The sequence below is a fragment of the Telopea speciosissima genome, chromosome 5, assembly GCF_018873765.1.
Source record: "Telopea speciosissima isolate NSW1024214 ecotype Mountain lineage chromosome 5, Tspe_v1, whole genome shotgun sequence".
Classification (NCBI taxonomy): domain Eukaryota; kingdom Viridiplantae; phylum Streptophyta; class Magnoliopsida; order Proteales; family Proteaceae; genus Telopea; species Telopea speciosissima.
This window is the reverse complement of record NC_057920.1, coordinates 63,702,625-63,728,950: the sequence shown is the minus strand read 5'-3', so window position 1 is coordinate 63,728,950 and position 26,326 is coordinate 63,702,625. Positions and strand designations below refer to the sequence as shown.

The 26,326-nt window shown below is 39.3% G+C and overlaps 2 protein-coding genes across 3 annotated transcripts; both read left to right on the top strand.

The window, feature by feature from the left end:
• Positions 1 to 104: 104 nt before the first annotated feature.
• LOC122663438 (patellin-3-like) lies at positions 105 to 21,223 on the top strand. 2 transcript variants are annotated; one of them, XM_043859152.1, is made up of 4 exons: positions 105 to 1,554; positions 1,664 to 1,813; positions 19,645 to 19,654; positions 21,213 to 21,223. In XM_043859152.1, coding segments are annotated over exons 1-4 (1,533 nt in total). In that variant the 5' UTR covers positions 105 to 183; the 3' UTR covers positions 21,215 to 21,223. The 2 variants fall into 2 exon arrangements, with proteins under 2 accessions (XP_043715087.1, XP_043715086.1); XM_043859151.1 differs by lacking the exons at positions 19,645 to 19,654; positions 21,213 to 21,223 and adding exons at positions 1,877 to 2,018; positions 2,153 to 2,885 and having other exon boundaries at positions 114 to 1,554; positions 1,664 to 1,788.
• Positions 21,224 to 21,663: 440 nt separating this feature from the next.
• On the top strand, positions 21,664 to 23,751 carry LOC122663251 (glutamate receptor 2.8-like). The gene is made up of 2 exons (XM_043858939.1): positions 21,664 to 22,146; positions 22,999 to 23,751. The coding sequence occupies exons 1-2, from the start codon at positions 21,664 to 21,666 to the stop codon at positions 23,749 to 23,751; spliced, it is 1,236 nt and encodes a 411-aa protein (XP_043714874.1).
• Positions 23,752 to 26,326: the final 2,575 nt, after the last annotated feature.

Here is a 26,326-nt window from a genome sequence, read left to right as displayed (position 1 = left end):
TCATCTCTCTCTCTCTCTCTCTCACTCTCTCACATACAACAGAGATATATAGTCTTCTTATAACCCCCTCTCTTCCTCAACCTCAACCCTAGAAGCCAAATTCTCTCTTTCCAGTTTCCAATCAAATCTCCGTTTGATCGAAGAAACTCCAGAAACCGATCTTTATCTTCTTCTTACTCGGCCATGGCAGAAGAAACCCAGACGAAAGCAGAGGAAGTAGTGGTGGCTGAGACTGAGAAAACGGCGATTGAGAAAGAGACAGCACCACCTGCACCAGTGGCGGAGGTGCCAGAGGTGGAGGAGCCTATCAAACCAGCCGTTGTAGAAGAAGAAGCTGCTGCTGTTACTGCTACTACTGAGGAGGCTGAGAAATCGGAGGCCACTGAGGTAGAGTCCATCGATCAAGCGGTTACTTTCCAGGAGGAGAGCAACGTCGTCTCCGATCTTCCTGACCCAGAGAAGAAAGCTCTTGAAGAGTTGAAGCAACTCATCCAGGAAGCCCTTAACAAAAGCGAGTTCACAGCTCCTCCACCGCCTCCACCAGCGGCGAAGGAGGAAGTGAAGCCCGCTGAGGAGGAGAAGAAGGCCGAGACTGAAGAAGCCCCTGCCCCGGCTGAGAAAAAGCCGGATACTACTGAAGAAGCTACTGCCGAGGCGTCGGCACCAGCAGCGACGGAAGAGCCCCCGAAGCCAGAGGCTAGCGATGTTGCAGAGCCGGCACCGGTGGAGGAAGTGAAGGAAGAGAAGAAAGAAGAGCCGACGCCACCAGCTGTGGTGGTTGAGACGGTAGAGGAAGTTGCGGCACCACCGGCTGTGGTGGTTGAAGAGGTGGTTGAGACGGTAACATCCGTTGATGATGACGGTGCCAAGACCGTTGAGGCCATTGAAGAGACCATCGTAGCAGTCTCTGCTCCTGCAGCCCCGGCTGAAGAACCGGCACCGGCGATACCGGAGAAGGAAGCGGAGGGAGAGTCAACTTCTGCAGCACCTGCTGAGACGAAAGAGGAAGAGATAGCTGATGCGGCTGCGCCATCACCTCTGATTCCAGAGGAGGTGTCTATATGGGGAGTCCCTCTGCTTGCAGATGAGCGGAGCGATGCGATCCTTCTGAAGTTCCTCCGTGCCAGGGATTTCAAGGTTAAGGACGCTTTTGCCATGATCAAGTCCACCGTTGCATGGAGAAAGGAGTTCGGAATTGAGACCCTTCTCGAGGAAGACTTGGGTAATGATCTGGAGAAGGCAGTGTTCATGTATGGGTCTGATAAGGAAGGTCATCCTGTGTGTTACAACGTTTATGGTGAGTTCCAGAACAAGGAGTTGTATCAGAAGGCCTTTTCTGATGAGGAGAAGCGACAGAAATTCCTGAGGTGGAGGATTCAGTTCCTTGAGAAGAGCATTCGGAAGCTTGATTTTAGCCCAGATGGGATTTGCACGATGGTTCAGGTTAATGATCTCAAGAATTCTCCTGGACTCGCAAAGCGGGAGCTTCGCTTGGCAACAAGGCAGGCCCTTTTGTTGCTTCAGGACAACTACCCTGAGTTCGTCGCCATACAGGTACAACTCTTTCCTCTGCATCTTCTTGTCTAATGATCTGATTCAAGGACTAGATTAATTGAATTTTGATTTTGCCCACCTGTTGGTTTTTGTTTTGGCGATTGTTCAGGTCTTCATCAATGTTCCATGGTGGTATCTTGCCTTTAATCGGATGATCAGTCCCTTCCTAACCCAGAGAACCAAGAGCAAGTTTGTCTTTGCTGGGCCATCAAAATCCGCTGAAACCCTTTTCAAGTCAGTGAAGACTACAGCTTTCTCTGTTTCTCATTTATTTCTAGGTTTCTATAATTGGAATTTTCTGATGTGTTTGTTTCTTTAATAGATACGTAGCTCCTGAACAAGTGCCAGTTCAATATGGAGGCCTGAGCAGGGAAGGAGAACAAGAATTCTCCACAACTGATCCAGCCATTGAAGTCACTGTAAAGCCTACATCAAAGCACACTGTTGAAATCCCCGTTTCTGAGGTGGGTTCTTTCTACTAGTTCCCAATTATATAAATTAATTTGAAAGAAACATCTGTTTGTCTGATACAATAAATGCCCATTGCTCGTACGGTTAAAGTTTCTGTTATTTCTAATTTTGGATTAATGATCTGCAGACATGCCTTCTCGTTTGGGAGCTTCGAGTAATCGGTTGGGAAGTTAGTTATGGTGCTGAATTTGTCCCAAGTGCAGAAGATGGTTACACTGTGCTTGTGCAGAAGACAAGGAAGATAACGCCCACTGAAGAACCAGTGATCTCCAACACTTTCAAGATTGGCGAGCCCGGAAAGGTGGTGCTCACCATTGACAACACCAGCTCCAAGAAGAAAAAGCTTCTTTACAGGTTCAAGACCAAACCCTCTTCAGATTGAGTTCACTCTAATACTAGATCGTCCATGAGGAGTTGGAATTCAATCAGATGAACACAAAATTTTCAAAAGAAGAAATGCAAGAAGCTGACCTGCGATTACTGCCTCCCACACCTAATCATCAGGAATTCAGCAACATCACATAGATAAGAGTTGAAAGTTTTTGGGTTGGGTTCTTTTTGTTAAGAAATCAAAGTTTTCTTTCTATTAAATTTAATCTTTATATATATATTTTTTTACTTTTGGGAATTTTTTGGGTCTTCTCTTTTTTGCTTTTTATGAAAGATGAATTTGGTGTTGGTTTGTGAGATTTTACTGGTGAAGATAATGTGGAAGGAAGAGTAATCAATGGACTCTGTAGTAAGAAGAAAGCTATAGAAGTGTGGAAAGAAATTCTGTTACTACTTTTGATGCCTGTAAAATTTCTATGTACATTTGTTGGTATTTTTTATCACCGTTAAAAATGGATGTCTATTAAGTATTCTTGCTTCATTTATGATATTCTTCATTTTCTGTCTTTTTAGTTTAAAATTCAATCTTGATAAAGAATGGAACTGTTATTATTGGGCATGGTTTGCTTTTGTTATATATCTTATTTGCTATTAGTTGTAAAGGGTTGCTGTGTTTCTTAATAGGGTTCCCTAATCATTTGATCCACCAATTCAATTAAAATACTCTGTTTTTTAATGGTAAAATTGAAGTGTTGAATCCCTTTTTGCCCTTTTGCTAGTGATTCTGAAAGTATCATTCACAATCCTGAGCCCATTGTTCACATCCCTAAACATTCTCTGATGTGAAATGAAAAATCCTCAAAAGAAACAACTGAAAAAGCTCATGTATAACTCTGCTCAAATTGATCATAAAAGCTGCATCTTTAATCACTTTCCTAAAGTAAAAACAAAAAGAAAAGTTTAATTTTCAAGTTCATGGATCTGCCATCTCCACTTTGTAGGGGACTTTACTTTTCATAGTTGTTCATTATTGATTTATTGATTCCACTTGTAGCTTTCTTATAACCATCCCAAGGCTCAATGTTCAGCTACATCTACCTTTCATTAGTAAGAGTTTGGACTTTTAACTGTGTATGAATTGTTGAGCACCTGCTTAGTAATTAGTGTTTACATGTATGAAAAGAACAGGTGGTGCTTGCTTTAGTTCTTTTCTAATGCAGAAATATTTGCAGGACTGGTTCATAGATTTAGAATTCAACAACTTTAAGCTTTGCCATTGTTTGGCTGGGTTAGAAACTTGATAAATACTTGCCATCAAACCACGGCAGTTGCGTGTTGGAATCCAATTTGATCTTTTTGCCTTGTTGGAAGGAGAAAATCTTGCATTGATATGATACCAGTACCACTTGGAGGTGCTAGAAGGACACCGTTCACATGCTACAAGAACTGTTTGGCAAGATCACGAGCGGTGGATTGGAAAAACGGTTCAACCTCTGGCATTTATTTTTTGGGTGCTGAATTGGTAATTATGGTTGGTCTGAATCGGTTTTATGCAAGTACCAGTCCAAACCAAATCCAAACCGTTAAGGTGATATTCTAATTCGATTCAATCGGTTTTTATCTGTTTTTTTTTTTTTTTAAAAAAAACAGATTCTTATAGGTTCATTGTCGGTTCAGTTTCAAATTTTCATATATAAAAAGAAATTAATGAAAACAAATTATTTTATCATTTTTTTCTTTGGTTTTTTCGATTTTGATCGGTCTTAACAGTTGATCTAAAGAATCTTAATTTTGTGCTGGTTTCTAAAAACCCCATACCATATACGACCGATAAGGGATTCTGGTCAGTCCAATCGGTTTGGGTTGATTTTTGACACCCTTACTAAGAGATATGACTGCATATGAAGTGAACAGTAGTGATGATTCTACTTAGAATCAATGAAGCTTACCTCTTGTATATTAAGATTTCACTAATCCAATCTAATTAGAATCATGACTGAAATAAGAAGAAAATCAATTTGTATTCATTGATTTTCTTCTTATTTTTAGTGACTTCAAATGTACGATAGTCATTTTGTGCGACCTTGTGTTTGAATGTAGGAGATGCACGTTGCACGTGATTAGGTCTTTTCTCCATATTAAATATACACCACACCATAACAATTCGAAACTCTTGGTTGGTTCAACAATTCTAGGGTCTCTTGTTATTCTACTCTATCAAAGGTTGTATCTTCCCTAGCAAAAAAATGCTTTTTATCTTCTTCAAACTCTTTTTTCATCCTTGAACTTCAAAAGTATTCAACTAGCATCATCATCACAAAAATCTTTTCACATTAAAATCCTTTTGCTAGGCATTGAAAATACTTTTCTCTCTCTATAATTGATCATCAGGTACCTACTCTGGTGATGGATATATTGGTTTGGTTTATGAATCAACTTGTATAAATATGGGTCATGGGTGGTGGTTTGGGTAGGTAAACAAGCACCCAAGTCAAGCTTTATACAACAAATTTTTTGGAAGTGGGCTGTAACAGATAGTTTCATGCACTGTCCACAAAATATGAATATTAACAGGCTACTGATGGAATGATTCTAAGTATCGATACGGATATTGGGCAATCCGTATTGGTTTTGCACCTTGCTGATCCCCCGATTTGTGAGGTACAACAATTATTAGGAAATAATCGATCCAATTACTTCGAAAGAATTGAAAGAGGAGTCGTATGAAGTAAGATACCATGCCGATACCATATCAAAGACATGGTACACCCAAGGGGTAAATCGGTCAAAAAACCTATTTTAAAGGAGGATCAAGGGAAAATTTGTCCGATACAGCCGATCCTTGCCAATATCGATCCAATATCATATCGGTTTCCAAATTGACCGATACCCGCTTCAATACCGTGCATTAAAACCATGATTGATGGTTCAACCATCTGGTCTGGTTTGGTTTAATTTAGAATTGAAATCATTACAAGCAACCTCAAGATCAATGAAGAAATTTGGGGATTTGTTGTTAATACTTGGCCACAACCTATATTGCCTTATCTGAATAATTCAAACTCATTCCTTCCTTCCTTCAAAACATATATCTCACTAGACGTCTCAATCAGAGAAGTACAATGTCAGTGGTTGAGAAGATGAAGCGTAAGCACTACTTGTAATACAAACTCTAAAGCTGGCTTGCACGTCTATCCCATTGGCCACCTACTATTACTACTACACTCTTTAAGGCATGTTTGGCCCCTTCTCTAACAAGTAACACCTCCCGGAACCTCTTAGCATCCAAAATGATTTGATAGATTCTTTTGGTCATCATTTAACATTGGACCACGATGATTTAATTGATTAATCTTATCTTATGCAACATTAAAGAATTCCAAATTCAAGTTAGTGAACACAGTGTGACGATCTCAAACTTCCCTCCCAAGAATCCCACTTCATTCACTTATGAGGAAGGTCTTGGGCATATATAGTGGCATGATTTCTCTCTTTAATAGATATATCTTTGGAATGGTTGGGTAAGACCATGACACATGCTATCAGAGTCAAACCCAAAGATGTGGGGATGTGGGTTCAAGGATATAACGGTTGTCATGGAAACAATGCCCAAAATGGCGATTTGCAGAAGAAAACGAAAAACAGAAAAGACACACAATACACAACACCAGAGATCGATTTACATGGTTCACCCCCAAGATGGGAAGCTACGTCCATGGCCGAGCAATAGAACAGACTTTACTATCTTTTGGAAAGGTTGCAAAACCTCTCATACAGCCTTCCCAGAGATAAGAACATTATATAAAGAAGCCCTAACTCAAAAAAGTACAGAAATACCCTTAGACCCAAAAATACCAAACCGGACAGGGTCGGACCAAAACATAACATGTCTCAAAACATATTGATTCGAAGGTCTCGATGAGCCCAACACAACAGACCGCCTCTGACAATGATGTATCCAGTTTTTAGATCATCTGAGCTCGTTTCGAGGCCGAAATGACCCTCCGAAGATCCCAACTGAACTTTTTGGACCGAAATCAGGCTTCACCAATAACAATGGTGTGGGTCATCATTGGAAAGGGCCCCACGGATTGAGCTGGGGAAATTATTATAGCCTCAAACTCCCCTCCCCAATAATCTCATGTTGCCTAGCTATGGGGAAAGTCTTGGACATATATAGAGGAAAGGTTCCTCCCCCTAAAATATGTATCTTTTAGGGTGTGTTCGAATCTTGCGTAAGAAACTGTTTCTATCTCCTTTTTGCTGCTTTATTTATAAGTTTGAACTCTTCAAACTTTGTATCAAGTTGTGTGTATCAAGTTGTCTATCTCCTTTTTGCAACTTTATTTATAACTTTGAACTATTGAAACTTTGTATCACAACTTGCCAAGTTGTGCATGAGATCCTATTAGATGATCATACGTAAGTATCCCTATATTTATTCCATAAATATAGGTATTTACGTATTAAGATAATTTTAAGAAGAAATGACAATTAAATTTCCAAAGAAATAATTTCATTACATTTTAGTCTTTCCACTTAATAATATCGTATAACGGACTTAGTGACATTGAAATAATTATTGTTACCACATGAATCTATCGAAATGTCTTATACAGAGAATTTTGATCACTGATTGAATGTAAGAGTACAATAAAATTTCTTTATTTATTTATAACTTAATTATCAATAAATAATATTATTTTAAAATTTTCATATAAACAATTTACAAAACATGCCATTGAGCTCGTAATTTTTATCCATTTACAATATATTTCTAAGGATATTCAACCTACTTGAGAAGTTGATTCTTTATTTAGCATCTCTTTTATTCATAGATAAATATCATGAATCTAATGCACCAAAAAATAGTTAGAGATGTCAACTATTAGTACACTAAGACACATAATATTTCACTGCAATGATAAAGACCTTTCAATTTTGGGAACTAAAAATAAACTACTATTGAGAATCTTGTATTTTACACAATTGATAGTAATCCATACAAGACTCGTTATTGGTGAAGCCTGATTTCGGTCCAGAAAGTGGTTCAGAGTATCTTTGGAGGGCTATTTCAATCTCGAAACGAATTCGGATGACCTAAAAAGTGCGTACATCATTACCAATGACAGTGGGTCGTGTAGAGCTCATCGAAACATTCGAAACAATATGCATTTCGACATATGTTTAGTTCTGGTCCGACCCTGATCGACTGGTCATTTTTGGGTTTTAGGGGCATTTTTGTACTTTTTGGTTTATGGCTTCTCTTTATATTGTTCTTTACATTGGGAGAGAAGTTGTTGAGGGTTTGTAACATTTTAGAGATAGTGAAATTCGTTCTGTCGCTCGACCGTGAATGTAGCTTCCCATCTTGGGGGTGAACCACGTAAATCCTTTGTGTTGTGTGTGTGTTTATGTTTTGTTGTTCTTTGTTTTCGTATTTCTTCCGCAAATTGCCACTTCTGGGTGTTGTTTCTTAATGAGACTCTCAAGTGATCCAGTTTGATATACAATTATAAACACTCATATTTGATTTTGTGATCACCATCCTCATTAGTGCACAATGCGACAATCATATGAACAAAGTGTTCATTTCTATCTCTAATTATTATAAACAATTTAAGACATAACCTTAGGACAATCAAACACCCAATTAATCAATGTAAATCATCTTACTATTTTAATTGTTTAAATTGAGTTTGATGGACACATAAATCTAAATTTCCTAAATCTAGAATGAGAGCAATGGAATTATTTTTTCCTTCAAACAAGCAAAAAAAAAAGAAAAAGAAAAAGAAAAAGAGGGCGGTGAACTTTTTTTTTGGGAATCAATTTTATTCTTTTGCTTTCTTGTCAACGTGTGTGAGTATATAAACCCTTATTTTTTTATTCTTCCCAATTCAATCAATCAACCCTCTCACAAAGTGGGCATTTTAGGTAACTAAAAATAGGTTACAACTAGACAAACCCCTCCCAAATAGGATACATCATCTCATATCTGAATTCTGAACCATAGTTCGTGATCTCGGTATCGGCTAGATCGGATTGGATTGGGATCGCCCAAACTCGGGTAAATATGACACTTTTGTCCCTATTTTCTTATAAAAAGATTATTTTTTTACATTTTTACCCCTGTCCGTACAATTGGATCTAATCGAATCGGTATCAGGATCGATCTAGGCCGATACCGATCCTATCAAAATCAGCCGATCCAATCTGATACCTCAAACCATGATCTGAACTCTTCATGGGAGTATGGGACCCGTCTCTAGGGTGTGGGACCCATGCCCCATGGAGGGGTCAGATCTGTCCCCACCCGTCCCAATGTGGGTAGCTGATCCGGATTCACATTTAATTCCTTATCTTTAGGAGAAGAATCATTGACAACTGCCAAATCCTAATCTCTTTTATCAAAAAAAGAAGGGGTGTGTAGGTTTAGTCTCACATCAGGTGTGTGTTGTATATATCTGCCATTCCACGGTCCTAAAAGTCGATTAACCTTTTGGGATTGGTGTGGTTTGTGTGATTACACTTTCATCAAAAAAAAAATCCGTATCTCTTCTTCCTTTGCCTGAAGATTTATCTTACTTGGTCTCCATAACCTCTTTTAAGTGAATGTACAATAAAACCTCCCCTATCATTCTTTAAACTTCCCACATCAACCTACAAGATCCCCACTCTCAACAACTTCCACCGATCGAATCTATCCCGGCCCAGGTCTTCTTTTGAAATACTAATATACGTGAGAATTATCAAAGGAAGAAGTTTCTGGTGGTCTCAGTCATAGAGCCTTGATTCCATTGCTGGTCTTTGGAACTTGGTAGTCGCCTCGAGCGGCAAACTGGTACCTCTTCATCTGCTCTCGGAAGGAAATGGATGCCTGACAACAAAGGAGGGATAAAAGCCTCAGCTTGATCACACTAACTTTTGATATAGTCTCCATCCTGAATCGGTTCGGATCTCAAACCAAATTTCTCGAGTTGCATAGTGATGGTTCGCAATCTCGGGATCTGATTGATTGAATCTTCTGATTGGATTGGTATCAACCGAGGCTGATCTTGAATATTGATTGATCCGATATAGATCCGTAGATACGACCCAAAGAACTTAAAATGTTAAATACTTTTATCAAACTTTCGTTCAATAGACAATTACACTCTATAAACAAAAAAGTTTAAAAGATAAAGCATAATCTACATACAGTGTCAGGCCGGGCTGGGTTGGGCTCAGCCCGAGGCTTTAACCTTGGCCTGGCCCAACCCTAACCAATGCCTAAAAATTTCAACCCTTATCCACCCTCAAAGTTGAAAAATCCAGCTCTTACAAAATAAAAAATACGAAAAATCCAACCCAAATCTTGTTCGAGCTGAGCTCAGGCAGGCTTGGCTGACTGGGCCAAACTTATACACCTACCTTTTCCCTCATATTATGGTTATTTTTGGTTGACAAGAAATGGATAGAAAAGAAAAGAAAGAATTCAAAATTTTTTGAATTTGAGGAGAGAGAGAGACACATACATCAATCATTGTGTCATGATGGTTTTTTGTGATCATGACATGATGATTGATTTATGTGTCTATCTCTCTCCTCAAATTAAAAAATTTTTGAATTTTTTCATTTCTTTTCTATCAAATTCTTGCCAACCAAACATATAAAGGAAGGATTTAGTGATTTGCTATCTGATCGCATGACCCTTGCACTAGTGCGAGCCAATGAAGGAATGCATAGAAGTAGGAGTGCAAGTTTGGCCTTGACGGTCTGAACCAGCCCTAAGCCGAACAAGGCCTGATCATGACATGATGATTGATTTATGTGTCTATCTCTCTCCTCAAATTAAAAAATTTTTGAATTTTTTCATTTCTTTTCTATCAAATTCTTGCCAACCAAACATATAAAGGAAGGATTTAGTGATTTGCTATCTAATCGCATGACCCTTGCACTAGTGCGAGCCAATGAAGGAATGCATAGAAGTAGGAGTGCAAGTTTGGCCTTGACGGTCTGAACCAGCCCTAAGCCGAACAAGGCCTAGGCTGAGATACCCTGGCCCTGAGGGCGGGTTGGGTTGGGAATTTCCGACCCAGGACAAGGTTGAGGCCTCGAGCTGAGCCCGGCCTGGCCCAATCCGGCCCTATCTTCTTTCTTCTTATTTTTCTCTCTTCCTTTTCTCTTTTCTTTCTTTCTTTCTTTCTTTCTCTCTCTTCTTCCTAGCTTGGCCAACCCGTGTAGCTCCCTTCCCCTTCATGGTCAACAAGACCAATCAGGAACAGCCTGGCCCGACCTTGAGGGTGGGTTAGGATTGAATTTTTCTGGCCCTGAGTCAGGATCGGGCAAAGCCAAGACCCTGCTAAGGAGACTTAAGGTTGGGCTGAGGTTTTTAAAGACCCTGCCTAATTCGACCCTGTTGCAGCCCTACATGGAGGCATCCAATATGATTTATTATCTATAAAACTAAACCCGAAAACTATCATCAGGTACCCAAGTCACGCACGGCTCCCATATCTTCCCTCTCATTTTTCTCTTTTATTTCCTTCTCAAAGTGTAATTCTTCTCACAACTGATCCCAATATGAATAGGATTCTATCTCTGTAACCTGTATATATTCTTAGATTAATTCAATGCAAAATAATGAAGGAAAGTATTCTGTAATCAGATTTTTACAAAACAAAAAAAAAAAAAACTTGGGTATCCGATAAAAACACCAAAAACACGACCCATTTCCATCAGTTGGGATCACGAAGAAAAGTAGAATCTTTGACCCACTTTCATGGTCTGGCGATTCCGGCCTGGAAAAGGGTGAAAGTCCATGGATCATGGAGGTGGTGGGGTTGGAGAGATACGGCAGCAGGGACGCGAGATTCGGGAGTAGCTGGAGAGGGAGGGCCAGAGTGTCCACCATGTGCAACCTCTTGACCTCTTCCCAGGCCAAACCCCGACTTCTTCAGGTTTTAACATTGGACCCCATGTATCTCTCCTCTCACCCTCCACCCCTCCCACCAGTTGATCATGTCGGGGGAGTCTGGACTCTGGACCCCATTTTGTGGGTCCCCACCAACATGGACTCTTAGTCCATTATTTGTGGGTCCAGTGTAGAAGCTGGACTGTCTAGACTAACATATGAGGGATTGGCTCTGTTTTGTGGCTAGCCGTTGGTAGACATGGGTGGCTCCATGCTATAAACACTGGGGGGGGGGGGGGGGTTGTCAATTGATCAGAATTGGTCTGGATTTGCCCCTATTTTTCTTTAGAGTTTTAATTATTTGACCTTTTTACTATGATATGAGCTCTGTTGATACCAGCACGGGATCCAGGTGATCTAATACCCGATTATTAAAACCACGCTCCACATTACCCCAATAGATGGATAGACTGTCAAAACAAGCTTTTGGTTGAAGGTTTGAGCAGGCAATTGGCAATCTGGGCTGGTTTGGACTGGAAGTGAAAGAGCAGAGCAATCCATTGGATAATGGCCTCAGACGTAGGTCCATCCCATTTAGTAATCACATTACTGGGCCCAACCAGTGTGGGTCTTTCTCTTACTGCCAGTTGGGCAAGACCAGCTGAGAGAAATGCCACATTTTCCTCATTCATTGCAAATGTAGCTCAGCCTTGTTTTAAAAATAGGTAAGTCACTCTTCTCCACATCGTTTAAGGGGAAGTAGTTTTCTGTCTGGGAGTGTGGCCTACGCCAGCACTCCCATGTGTCTATCTCCTCAAAACAAGGGGGTAGAGGTGTCTTTTCATATAGGAAAGATCGAGAGAGATAGACTCATGGGAAAGCTGGTGTAGGCCACACTCCCAGAGAATGTATGTCTCTCTCCTCCTCAAAACAAGGGGCAGATGTATCTTTTCATACAGGGAAAGAGAGATAGACTCATGGGAATGCTGGCATAGGCCACACTCCCGGGCAGAGGATCCTTATTCTTATTCCCTTCTTGCTCATTCTCATGTCCCTTAGTATTACTGGCAGTATGTGTTGTTTTGTGGAACCTGCAAACAATAGCAATAATGGAAGAACACACACACACAGACAAAATGATTTACGTGGTTAGGCTAATGTGCCTACGTCCACAAGGATGATGTTTCTTCTTTGATCGATGGAGTAAATAGGAATACAAAGTGTTTTTAGCTTAAGCCTCTCTTACAATTTTTAACCCTAAATACCCCAAACAACTACGAAAACATGGCAACAATAATAGGGACGAAGTTACAAAAATAACCCCCAAAATAATTTCGGCCCACGGAGGCTCCATAAAATAGTCCAATCATCAGAAGTCAAGACACCAAACCTCAACAGTATGCCTTTGACACCGTTGTCTTCCTTATTAATTGCTTTCCTACACCCCTTTTAAACAATGTATTGGTTGTTTGGGGCACATTTGGAGTATAGTCAGCTTCGGATTTTTGGAAGTGCATGCTACCCTCTATTACGACCCTACAATAAACATAAACTTGATTACCATTCTGAAATGCACACCTTCATAGGTTGTAACCCCCATCATCACGACTATCGTTGCCTTAATAATTGCACCAACTCCATTCTTATATCCCGCCATTTTGTTTTTGATGAAGGCCGCTTCCCCTTTCTCACCCTGGTCCTCCTGCTGCCAAACTTCTCTTCCTTCTATTGGCTTGATTGTTGACCTACCTTCCTCGAGTGCCTCCCCACCTCATCATCCCATGATTACCTGAACAAAAGATGACACACGTCAACCTAAAGTTCTTCTCTCTACACAACTCCCCTAACCTTATCCTTGCTCACGGAATCCAATGGTTCCCCACCGGAACCAACCAACTACACCACGTCCTCTAGGTAACCTCAATGGTGCCAAGCTATGGATAGTGAGTATAATGCACTTATAAAAAAATGGTACTTGGACATTGGTGCCTCTATGTCCCTTTATGAACATTATAGGATGCAAATGGGTGTTTCATGTTAAAAAGAAGGCAGGTGACACCATTAAACGATGCAAAGCTCGTTCGATTGCCAAGGGAGATAATCAATAGGAAGCTTCCAATTACACATAAAACATTTAGTCCAATGGTCAAACCGACCATCATTTTGTTGATACTCTCCACTACTATCTCTCATGGTTGGCCTATTTGCCAGCTCGATGTTCAGAACAACTTCCTTCATGGCCTCCTAAAGGAGGAAGTGTACATCTCCCAGTTCCCAGGTTTTACAGATTCACAGCTCTTACGGCATGTCTACAACCTCCATAAATCAATATATGGTCTTAAACAGGCACCCATGGCCTGGTTTGATCGTTTGAGCTTTTTCCTCTTGGAGTTTGGCTTTAGTGGCTAAAAAACTGTCACTTCACTATTTATTTACAGCAATAAGGGTGTCACTCTTTACATCCTTGTTTACGTTGATGGTATCATCATCACTGACAACAATGTATTCAGCTTCATAGACAGACTGACCACTGCCTTTTTCTATAAAGGATTTGGGTCCTCTCCACTATTTCCTTGGCATTAAGGTTCTTCTCTCCCAAGAGAAATATATTTTTGACCTACTTAAACAAACGAATATGATAGATTGCAAACCAGTTCTACCCCCATCTCACCCTCTCAGCAGTTATCAAAATTATCAGGACCACTTATGGACGATCAAACTCTGTATCACAGTATTGTTGGCACCCTCCAGTATGCAACACTTACAAGCCTGATATTACTTATGTTGTCAACAAGGTGTGCCAATTCATGCATTGACCCACCATAGAGCACCAGACTACAATAAAACACATCCTCTACTACTTGAAACTCACAACCACCCATGGTCTAGTCATTTAGAAACAAACTTCCATGCAACTATCTACGTTCTCTGATGCGGATTGGGTCAATTGCCCAAATGATAGAAAGTCCACTGGTGGATATGCTATTTCCATGGTACAAATCTCATCTCGTGGAACTCTTGTAAGTAGACAACAATGGTCTGCTCTAGAACCAAAGCTGAATATCGAGCAATCGTAAACACCGCCGCCAAGCTTACTTGGCTTCAATCTCTTATCAAGAACTTATCCTGTATATGCCTCATGCCCCTATCTTATGGTGTGACAGTGTTGGTGCCACTTACCACACAACAAACCCACCATTCCATGACCGGACTAGACACGTTGAAATTGACTTCCACTTTGTCTAAGACAAGGTGTCAAAAGATGATCTTGATGTTTGCTTTATCTCAACCAAGGTTCAAACAACGGACATCTTCACAAAGGTGCTGTGAAGGCCCCACTTTTCCTATCTCGTGAACAAGCTCAAGGTGCTTCCAACCCCCTTGATCTTGATGGGGTGTAGAAGAAGAAATACAACTATTGACACTGATGGTGCAAGAGCATCGGATTTGATAGAGTACAAACCCTACCAACAACTTCAAGAAGGAAAGAAGATATGATGGGTTGTAATAGTTATCCCCTTTCTTTGTAACATATGTTCTCCTTCCTTGTACATGTATCCTTTCCTTCTTGTTTAAAGGAGAGACTCAATGTAAATGTAATACATCGAAGAACCCCCTTGTTGTGTGGACATTATAAGCTCGTTAAAGCTTGCGTCTCATTTTCTCTCTCTGCTTCACTCCCTTCTCACATTCTCTCACAGACTAATTCCATAATTTAAGGAGATTTTTCAAAAAAAATAACTCATTGAAGAAACTTAAAATAATAAAAGAAGCAAAGAAAATCAGCATGACATATGCTACTCTCTCGTTTTAACTTGCTAACATGGGCAATTGTCAATTTTTTTTAGAAAGGAATTGAACTTGTTGGTAATTACACAGAAACATTGTAATCTTATTATTAATTGTACCACTTGGTTTGATTCTCCTTCGAGAGGCTCCAAATCTGTTAGATTGTTCAAAGAGAATAAGTCAATTGTTATAGCCTTCTCACTCATGGAACGCGCTATATTGGGTTTCCTAATGTATATAGATCGAACTTGTTGTTAATTACGTAGAAACATTTTAATCTTATTATTAATTGTACCACTTGGTTTGGTTCTCCTTCGAGAGGCTCCAAATCTGTTAGATTGTTCAAAGAGAAGAAGTCAATTGTTATAGCCGTTCTCACTCATGGAATGCGCTATATTGGGTTTCCTAATGTATATAGATTTCTTCCCTTTGTAATCCACACGTGATATGGAAACTTCTTCAATTATCACATGTGGAATCCTAGCCCTAATTGGGTTCCTCACTCTACTTAAGGTGTAAGACATTTAAAAAATCTTGGGATCAATCTAAACTAGGTATTCAACTATGGAAGTAATATTCTTTGCTTGCCCAATGAGATAAGTCATTGACCAATGTAGTTTAATGCCATCCATCCTATCACTGTCCTTCTATTCTTGTTACCACTTTGAGATACTTGTGGGTTGACCTAATTTGCTGATGTTTGGTGAAGTTTCCATGAAATGTATGTGACTTTGCACCCTTTAGTGCAATTATATGGGGAAGGATATACCCTCATAATTTGTTGCAGGTGGTATTTAATCCTCTATAAAATAGATGGATTTAGTGCATTCAAATCTAAATTAACACAAAGCTCTCTAGTATATACTTCTTAATGTTGAAATCAACATATTTTCTTTCCTTGTTCTTCTTCATACTCTCTTATTCATGCTTCTTCAACAAGAACGTCGTTGCACAAAATGGAAGTGTCAATTCAACAACTTTCTTTCATGTAGGAGTTGTTCTTGACTTAAAATCGAACATCGGGGAAATTGCAAAGAGCTGCATCTCCATGGCTCTATCTGATTTTTATGAAATTAATGCGAATTATACAACAAGACTTGTGCTTCACACCATGGATTCCGAAAATGATGTTGTAACAGCAACATCCTCAGGTACTTCACTGAACCAATTATCAGCTAGGTTTTCTCATTTTGATCTCTGTATTGATTCTTTGCTTTATTTTAATTTATATGAAGTTTGGTTTCTTTCTCCTAGTTTTTAATGAATTTCATCATATTTACCAAGAAAAAAAGTTCTATTAGGGAACAACTTTTCTGTTCCAGCACTCCTTCTATGAGTGCAAAAAATTCAAAATTTCCATTATCTCAATGATGAGAGAAATATTTCTTTTCTTTCTCCTATTTAAAAGTCATTAATTAGGAGTTTAGGACTTCAGAAAGATACTAAAATAAGGGTGTAGACACTGAATTTTGTCATCCCCCGGCAATGATGACAACTGGACACGGACAGACATCGGTATCTCTCTTAAGAAGGATTCTTGCCCCTACATTAGAGCCAAATCACCCTGATATCCCTAAAAATGACTTATAAGACCCTTTTACCAAATGCTGAAGGAGGTACTGCTCACCTTCCCTAACCCAAAGAAAGAAGCCTAATAGGCCCAAATAGGCACAAAAAGAGCAAAGAAGCCTATTTAAGGCCCAAAAGTGTGGGGAGTGACATACTTTGACCACGGCGCGTGGACAGTCCTCCACAGCACCGTGGAAGCCCCCCATGGCAGCGTGGCAAAAAACCACGCCGCCGTGGGAGGCTGCGATGACGTCGCCAAGGCGTCGTGGTGGACCCTACGGCGCTGTGATTCCTGGGTCCCCTCCCTATACATACTCCCACTCAAGCTCTCTTGTCCCCTTTTGAGTCATTCTGAGATGAATGTGAGCGGTTCTGTCCGAGTCATGGGTAGATCCTTCGATTACCCACTTGAGTGACGAATGCTCCCATCCCAACCCAACTGCTATTCCATTAGCATACAGATAGCAATAATCTCTTTTATAGCCGTTATTCTGTCTGTATACAGATAACGAGAATCACTTATACAACCGTTGCTCTGCTCGAAGTCTGAGTAACAAAGCCCATCTCATATAGTCCTTACTCTGTCCGACAAAGCCCATCTCCACATGAGCCGTGGGACATCGCATATTTCGTATTTGGTACATTTTCATTTATTTCTTGTATTTCTTGACATCTGTCTCTTTCCTTCTTATTATTTTTGGCATAATGTAGACCATTAAAGTAACTTGCTTTAGTGTACATAGTAAATGATATATTTTCTTTCTTTCTTTGTCATGTTTAGTACATCATAATCTAGCTTTGCATATTGATATATGATGTATTATTAAGGGAGAATATTCAAAAACAAGCATCTAGTAGAAAGACCGATTTATCCGGACGCGGTGGGTGCCTAATACCTTCCTACTCTTGTAACCTGACTACTTACCCTGAATCTCTTATCAGGCCATATGGAATCACGTAGCCCTTTTCGCTAATCCCGGATGGGGCTACACCCATTGGGTCCTAGGCCCTAATCCTAGGTGGCGACTCCATTTCTTTATGAAGCATGATCCCAATCCCCATGATGATATGTCGGAACGATATGCCGTTATTCATCGAAACCAATCCTTGTCGCCATAAGGCTGAGAAACCCTCATCCCGAAGACCGCGATACTTACAAAGGGTAAATTGGGAATTTTAGAAAAATATTAACCCTACATTAACACAACCACTTGCAAAGGCTGATATACTTGGTTATTTTGCTTCTCTTTAAAGCTTTATTAGTCAATTATTTTCTTTTCGTATATATTTAGGGACTTCGTGGTTATTTTCCTTAAAAGAAAAACAATAAATCCAAATCGAATACCAGTGTAGGTGAAAAAATAAAAAAAGGTTCTGAATTAGTCAATGCCAATTATTTAAAGTCATTAACACATATATATTTTTTTTCCTCACCCAAAAAAATGATATATTATTTTTTTCAATTTTAGGAAAACTAACCATCCAATATCTCGAACTATTAGTCAATGCCAATTATTTATGTACCTTGGGCCACTAGGAGGATTTTGATAATCTAATTGGGCTAATATTTGATGTAGACAATCTCTTTGTAGGGGACCACAAAATGTACTTGTTGGACTTCTGATAATAGAAATATTAAGTGGTTTTTGAATAGTGGTATAAAACCTTAAGAAAGAGTTAATTGGTTTACTTTAAATGTGTTGAAGCTATGCCATTGTTCTAGAAGGGTAGGGAGTAGTGTCATCATGGAGGTTAGATGGATTAGAAAGACCTTCAAGGGAAATTCTATTGGGGGTATTGCTAAGCTAGCTTTCTGTTCTACTATTGGTCATATCTGGAAGGAAAGAAACTTCTGTATTTTCCGTAACAAGACGAGGGCCATGCCTTTTATCATCAGTGATATCCAAGTGGATATGGATGACAGATGTAGAGCGGTTATCCCTAAGGAAAGGAAATCTCGTAAGAACCTTTGCTTCGTTCAAAGTAGGAGGGCGCATCCAATATGGGAGAATAGGTGAGAAGTTTTGATGGGATCTTCTTCTATGAACTTTAGTGCTATTTGTGTTCAAATTTAACTCCTGTTGTAATTTGCAGCCTTTAATTTGTTTGAATTTTGGTTTTAATCTGGGTCAAGTGAGTCCTGTCCATGAGACCTAGTTCAATTGCCTTGGCTTGTAAATAGTTTTGTTTCTTTTGAATAAATTGATAGGGGTTATCTTAGAGAAGTGAAAACTTTTAGGCCACAGATGGTGATAAACTTCCCTTCTTCAATCAAAGATGAGTTGTTAGTTGATGCCCAATGTAGATCGAGATATCGATTTATTTAGTTTTATTTTTTTCTAGTGTTAACGATCTTCCTCTCCTGCTGTTGGGTTTGCCGTAGGTGGGAGCAAGTTTGGTTGGCTATTCTTTGTTTGGGTATCTGGCTTAGTCCAGTTTTTTCTTTTTCTCTTTTAATACAAATGATCCCAGCCATAAAATAAAATAAAATAAAAAAAAAACAAAAACAAACAATTTCTTTTTTCTTTTTCTTTTTTGGTCAACCTTATGCAATTTGTTAATAGGAAAGTTGTAAATACTAATTTATTTGGGTTTAGATCTTTTCATTTACTAGATTTTATAAATGCAGCTTTATACTTGATGAAAGAAGTAGAGGTGCATGCTATCATAGGGCCACAACAATCAACTCAAGCTTCATTTGTGATTGATCTTGGAGAAAAAGCTCAAGTTCCAATTGTGTCTTTCTCTGCAACAAGTCCTTCTCTTTCTCCTCTTAAGAGTCCTTATTTTATAAGGACAGGTATTAATGACTCAACTCAAGTTAAAGCTATTGCTGCCATTATCCAAGCATTTGAATGGAAGGAAGTGGTTCTTATATATGAAGATACCCTATATGGAAATGGGGTTATACCCTATTTCATTGATGCCTTCCAAGAGATTGATGTACATGTGCCATATAGGAGTACAATTCCTTTGGATGCAAAAGATGATCAAATATTGATAGAGCTTAATAAATTGAAAACCATGCAAACTAGGGTTTTCATTGTTCACATGTCTTCTTCTATAGGATCTCAGCTTTTTATTACTGCAGAAAATGCAGGAATGATGAGCCAAGGTTATGCTTGGATTGTTACTGATGGGTTATCAAGTTTATTGGCTCCTATAGATTCCAATGCTATTAATTCAATGGAAGGTATATTGGGTGTAAGACCATACATACCAAACTCCAAAAATCTTGAAGATTTTAAAGTCAGATGGAAAAGAAACTTCTACTCCAACAAGTCTTTCAGTGAAGTATCTGAGCCAAGTCTCTATGGGATATGGGCATATGATACAGTTTGGGCACTAGCTATGGCAGTAGAGGGAGTTGGAACCTTGAATCCTCAGTTCCTTAGTAGGAACAACACCAATAATTTAACCGATATTTCGAGCCTCGGATACTCATCAATTGGTCCACAACTTCTCCAAAAAATGTTGAGCACTAGATTTAATGGCTTGAGTGGTGATTTCAATTTGGTTAATGGAGAGTTGGAATCTTCTTCTTTTCAAATATTCAATGTGATTAGGGAAGGGGAGAGAGTAATTGGATATTGGAACCCAACAGGAGGCATTTCAAGGCAGTTAAACACAACAATTAATTTAACAAATTCCTCTTCTATGAGTAATCTCAAAGCTATTGTATGGCCAGGGGACTCAACTACCAAGCCAAAAGGTTGGGATTTATTGATAAATGGTAAAGAGAGCTTAAAAATTTTGGTGCCAATTAAGGATGGCTTCACTCAATTTGTGAGCATTATAAGAGACCCCCTCACTAATGAGACAATTAATGTCACAGGGTTCTCTGTAGAAGTATTTCGAAATGTTACAAGTAGGCTACCCTTTGGTCTCTCCTATGAATTTCAAAGTTACCCACTAGATGGAGAAGAACTTTATGACTATGATCAGCTTATTTATCAAGTTAATCATAAGGTGAGTGAGTTGGATATATAATTTGTTTTTCTATCATCTTCTTCATGAAAGAATACTAATTTTTTTTTAGTGATGGAAACAAAACAGAACTTCGATGCAGCAGTAGGGGATGTATCGATTTTGACAGATCGAGCTAGTTATGTAGATTTCACAATGCCTTATACAGATTCTGGGATTGCAATGGTGGTGCCAAAGCAAGATAATTTGGCGAAAGAGTTCTGGATGTTCTTAAAGCCTTTAAGCCGAGGTCTTTGGCTGGTGACTGTTGTAGGTTTCATCTACATAGGGCTTGTGGTGTGCATTCTTGAACGCAATACAAATACCGAGCTTGGGAGCTCACGTCGAGAAAGACTTCAAGCAAGCCTTTGGTTCTCCTTCTTAACGCTCGTATTTGCCCAACGTAAGTCTATACACCCTCTACCTTCTTTCTGTTCTCATGTTTTTTAATCCGAATATTATCTGGGATCGGGGGCAGCCCCTAGAATTTTATTACAAATTTTAAAGAAATCTGAGGTAAAAGAGGGAGGGGGGGGGGATTTAACCCGCCTTAACCCTGCCCAAAGGAACAGATCACTCTCTCTCACACATACCTTATTTTTGTTCTCATTTATTTGCATTAAAAACATAAGCATAGAGAGTTATGTGCCTAATGGGGCCCACTCTAGGGTATGGGCGCTAGATTGAGCTAGCCTAGTATAGGACAGGTTAAAGGGTTTGATTTAACGTGTTCCATTAGCTCTAGAACTTTTGGCGTATTGGTCAAGTACCTAACATTTGGTATCAGAGTTGGGCACCACATCACAGGTTCGAGTCACAGGATGGGATACCTAGGAAAGGGCTATCTAGAGTAGATTGAAAGCCCTTAAGAAAGGACTACTTGCCATCAGGAAAAAACCCTGGGGCAGAGTGAAGCCGCTTGGAAAGGACTACCTACTGCCAGAGTGAAAGCTGCCTAGAGTGAGAACCGTCGTAAACGATGATTGCAAAAGCGTGGTGGTCTGTTATATGTCTAATGAGGCCCACACTAGTGTATGGGCGCTAGATTAAGCCAACCTAGTATGGGATAGGTTAAATGGCTTGATTTAATGCGTTCCATCAGATCTGAAACTTTTGGCATCGATGAAGTACCTGACATTAAGTTTCTTTCAATGGTTGCAGGAGAGAAGATTGAGAACAACTTAACAAAGGTTGTATTGTTCACATGGATATTCTTTGTGCTCATCCTGACACAAAGTTACACAGCAAGTCTCGCATCCATCTTAACAACACGACAGTTGCAACCAACAATCACAGATGTTAGTGACATAATAAAAAATGGATATTATGTGGGATACCAAGATGGTTCGTTTATGAATGAATTCTTGATAGACCATTTGAAATTGGACCCGTCCAAGCTCAGAAATTATAGCACTCCAGAAGAATATCATTATGCTTTATCTAATGGAACAGATAATGGAGGAGTTGCTGCAATTTTTGATGAACTTCCTTATATCCAAGTCTTCCTCAATACGTATTGTAATAAATACACCATGGTTGGACGCACCTACTCCTCTGAAGGATTTGGCTTTGTAAGTCTCTCTCTCTCTCCAAATGTGGGAAAAAAAAAAAAGAAACTCAGACCTTAGACAGTAATGGTGAAACTTAGATATTGTTTAAAGTTGAAAGAAAATGAGGAAGAATGTTGGAAAATTATATTCTCCAGTTCCTCAGTCCCTCTAATAGGGGGGACCCCAGCTGGGCAAAGTGTTCGGACATGGGTAGGATGGTCATTGCACCCCCTTGTTAGGGGGACTGGGCCGGGCAGGGAACTGGAGGGAATAATGTCCTTCTACCCAGTCTTGCAGCCAAAGAAATGGAATAATTCACTTCCCCTTAGGTTCACATACTCTCTTATTAGGTTTTTCTGTTTTTCAAAACACCCTTTTAGATTCTGTTTCTTTGGTTGTGAACTGGGTAGCAGGAACATTCCTGCAACCCAGGTAGAGGGAAAACTTTGTCTAGATGGGAGGAACTTTGTCCCCTCCAATTCCTGCCTGACCCAGTTCCCCCAGTGCCTGTAATAAGAGGGGGGGGCGCAATGCCCACCCTACCCCTGCTTGAACACTCTGCCCAGATGGGATCCACCCTCCCTTATTACAGGCATTGGAGGACTGGGGGAGATAATTTCCCTAGATGGGCATCTATTTTTGTCATGTGAAAGTGTGATATAGAAATTCCAACAATTGGATTTCCATGACCAAATACTCTAATTGGCTGAAATTTGACGAGTGAGATGAAGAATTAAGGCATATCGGTTCACAATATTTCAACCTTCATCTGACTTGTGGTAGCTCTAGGTGCTCATGAACAAACCCTGCATTTCAATTATTTTTTTTTTCTATGAAAATATTAATTGTAGCTTCTTATTTAATTTCTTCCAGGTCTTTCCTAAAGGCTCTCCTTTAATTTCTTATATGTCAATGGCAATCTTAAATCTGACTGATGATGGGACATTGGACATACTTAAGCAAGGGTGGTTAGAAAGTCAAACAAATTGTAACACCGCAGATGCTTCTTCCATAGCAACCGACAAGCTTTCTTTGCGAAGCTTCGGAGGTCTCTTAATCATCATAATAGCCGTTTCAGTCCTTGCACTGTTAATACACTTTTTCCTGTCTGTGTATGGCAGTTGGCATGTACGAACCGCCAGGATATCTCTACAATCATCTTGGCAAAACACTAGACAAAGGATTAGTTATATTCTTTGTTATATAACAAATGGTCTCAGTGGGAGGTGGTACCCTGAAACTCAAGTTGTACCCATGGAAAGAGAAGAAGGCATTGTCAGAGAAGAACTAGAATCCATAGAACTTCAATGTAGGGCTGCAGAGCATAGTGAGCATAGTGAAGAACACATTGTTGACAATTTGGATCCTCCCCTGCCGCTTGCCCGTGCGGCCGGCATGCAGCCTCACGTAGGTAGGGACAAAATGACAGCTCTACCCATTGATCGAGCACCCTGCACGAGTGGAGTAGGGTGGTCATTTCACCCTTCCCTAAGTGAGGGTGCACGCCGACCGCATAGGCAGGCGGCAGCAGAGGATCACGATCCCATTGTTGAACATGAAGTCATTATTGGAGGACTCTCATGTCACTGCTCAAGGAGGTCCATACAATCCTCTAAACCATTATAAAGGGCAATGACTTGCCATTCTTAAAATTATAACCAAAGCAATAATAGAAATTTTATTACCATTTGTATATAATTATTTACTGGTTATATTATTATATTATTATCTAAGGAAAGTTGAAAGTATGTTTGCAATATTTTGCATTGACAACTACAACATTTAATATTTTTTCATCTTCATTTGTTACAGTGAACTTAAAGTATTAAATTGTGGTATTAATTGTTGGTGATATTCCCACGTTGACAAAGAGGGGGGGGGGTGAATTAAGGTCACAATTCCAAAAATTATTCCCAATATATATATACACGTTGCATTGCACCCTTGGCCGGTATTCTCAACAATGATGCCACTGCATTTATCAACTATTATGGCACGACAACACACACAATACAATCTCGTTGATTAAAACATTGATGGCATTATCTCACTTCTAGCACACACGCACACGGATGTACAATCACAAATACTGTTATCCTTCACACTACATTGGTTGCTTGGCACATACACCATCTAGTTGGGGTATTCCAATTCTACCAGTCTATAATTTTGTATACCTTCATACCTCACAATCACAATTGATCAGGCCAATCAGGAAGTCCATACCCATCCTGCCATTACCATAGCACTCCAATATCCAGAAATAAAGATAAATATTCACAATGACAATAGGTTTATATGGTTTGGCAATGTGTCTACGTCCACAGAGTACTGGTCAATTAACTGACCTCAACGTTTACTTAGTAACTAATGATTTTTTACCGCAATAACATCAACTTAGGAACACGTTATCCTACTTCAACATTTGCCTACACAAATGCAAGGTTAAGAATCCCAACTATGTGTTTTAGCACCACAATGTCCAACCTGCTTCAATCCTTGACAATGGAAAGGAAAGGACTATAATCCCTACACTTAAACAATTCTCAACTTACTAAGTTTTAAATGCAAGATCAAAATATCTAAATTTTCTCCCTTACAAACATGGTCTGGGTTTTTTCAACAATTACAAAACTCTATAACAAATGGAATAGGGATCTATAACACTGTCATGTCACATTCTGATCACTCGAGCTCTACCAACTCATATTTTGACCACTTCAGATCTGCCAAGTCATCAATAATATACACTGACATAACCTTCCATATGTGCTCGAAAAGCCTCTGCGACCTACCCAACACTATATTCACTGAATTTGACCTGTATGTACTCTCCAGTTACTGTTTGTTATTGTGTGAAACCTGTGTGAATCATCTTGAAACCTCTGTGATGCCTCAGTAACTCTGTCAACCTGACTGTACTGCAAGTCATTGTTTGTGATTGTAGGTCATAAAAAATTCACTCCCAGTACGGTCATAACAATGTACATATCTGTATTGCCATTAATTGGTACACTGCACTCACAACCACCTCAACATACTAATATTGTGCTGATAATATATGACCTTCTACACTGACATTTGACTCTGATTGTAGCTGCAATGTCATCCAAGGTTCGAGAACTCGCGAGATCTCGTCGAGAACTCGCGAGATTTCGCCGAGAACTCGCGAGATCTCACCGAGATCTCGTTGAGTTTCTTGGTTTTTTAAAATTTTGAGTCGAGATCACATACGCATTCTAAAAGTGCATTTTCTCGGCGAGATCTCTCCGAGATATCCGAGTTTCTCGGTTTGACATAGGAAAATGCCCATTTAGGTCCTTTACATGAGTGCCAAATCTCGAGATCTTGTTGGAAATTCTTGGTATACAGACACCTATCTATACCAAGGACCAAGACAGACACTTATTTATGCCTAATATCATTTAATTTCATTTACTTAAGATATTATTCATAAATAAGAAAATTCCCCCCATTTGAATCCAATAAAAATAGTTAAAAAATCAAATTCCAAAAGGAAAAAAAGTCAACCCCCAGTTCAAGAACAAAAACTGGATTTTCGGTGGTAGGTGCAATTTTCAACATCCTAATACTGGGGTTTTTCTCAAATCTAAAAATTCCATAATTCTTATTATGGTAAAACATTGCTAAAAACCAAAAGTGCGGTAAAATATTCATTTGTTTTGATGTCCAAAAAATTATTTTCATTCAGAGCGATTTTGACAGCATTCACGCACACTGAATTAAGAAAGCTTTCCAACAAGTCCAAGATTGCTAAAATCTGATTTATATTGAAAGAGTTATGTACCGGTCAAACTTAATTTGGTGTGCACGAATGCTGTCAAAATCCAGTTGCGTTAGAAAGTTTGAAAATTGCACCTACCGCCGAAAATTCAGTTTTTGTTCTTGAATTGGGGAGTTGACTTTTTTTTCTTTTGGAATTTGATTTTTTAACTATTTTTATTGGATTCAAATAGGGGGGTATTTGCTTATTTATGAATAATATCTTAAGTAAATGCAATATCATTTACTTAAATGATATTAGGCATAAATAAGTGTATTTGTCTTGTGTCTGTCCTGGTTTCTAGCATAAGTAAGTGTCTGTCCTGCTTTCCTACTAACTGAAACTCCTATTTGGACTTAGTTTTTGCAAAATCTGATAGTGCCATTGTGTTTAAATGGCCTAAAATAGGCTGAATAC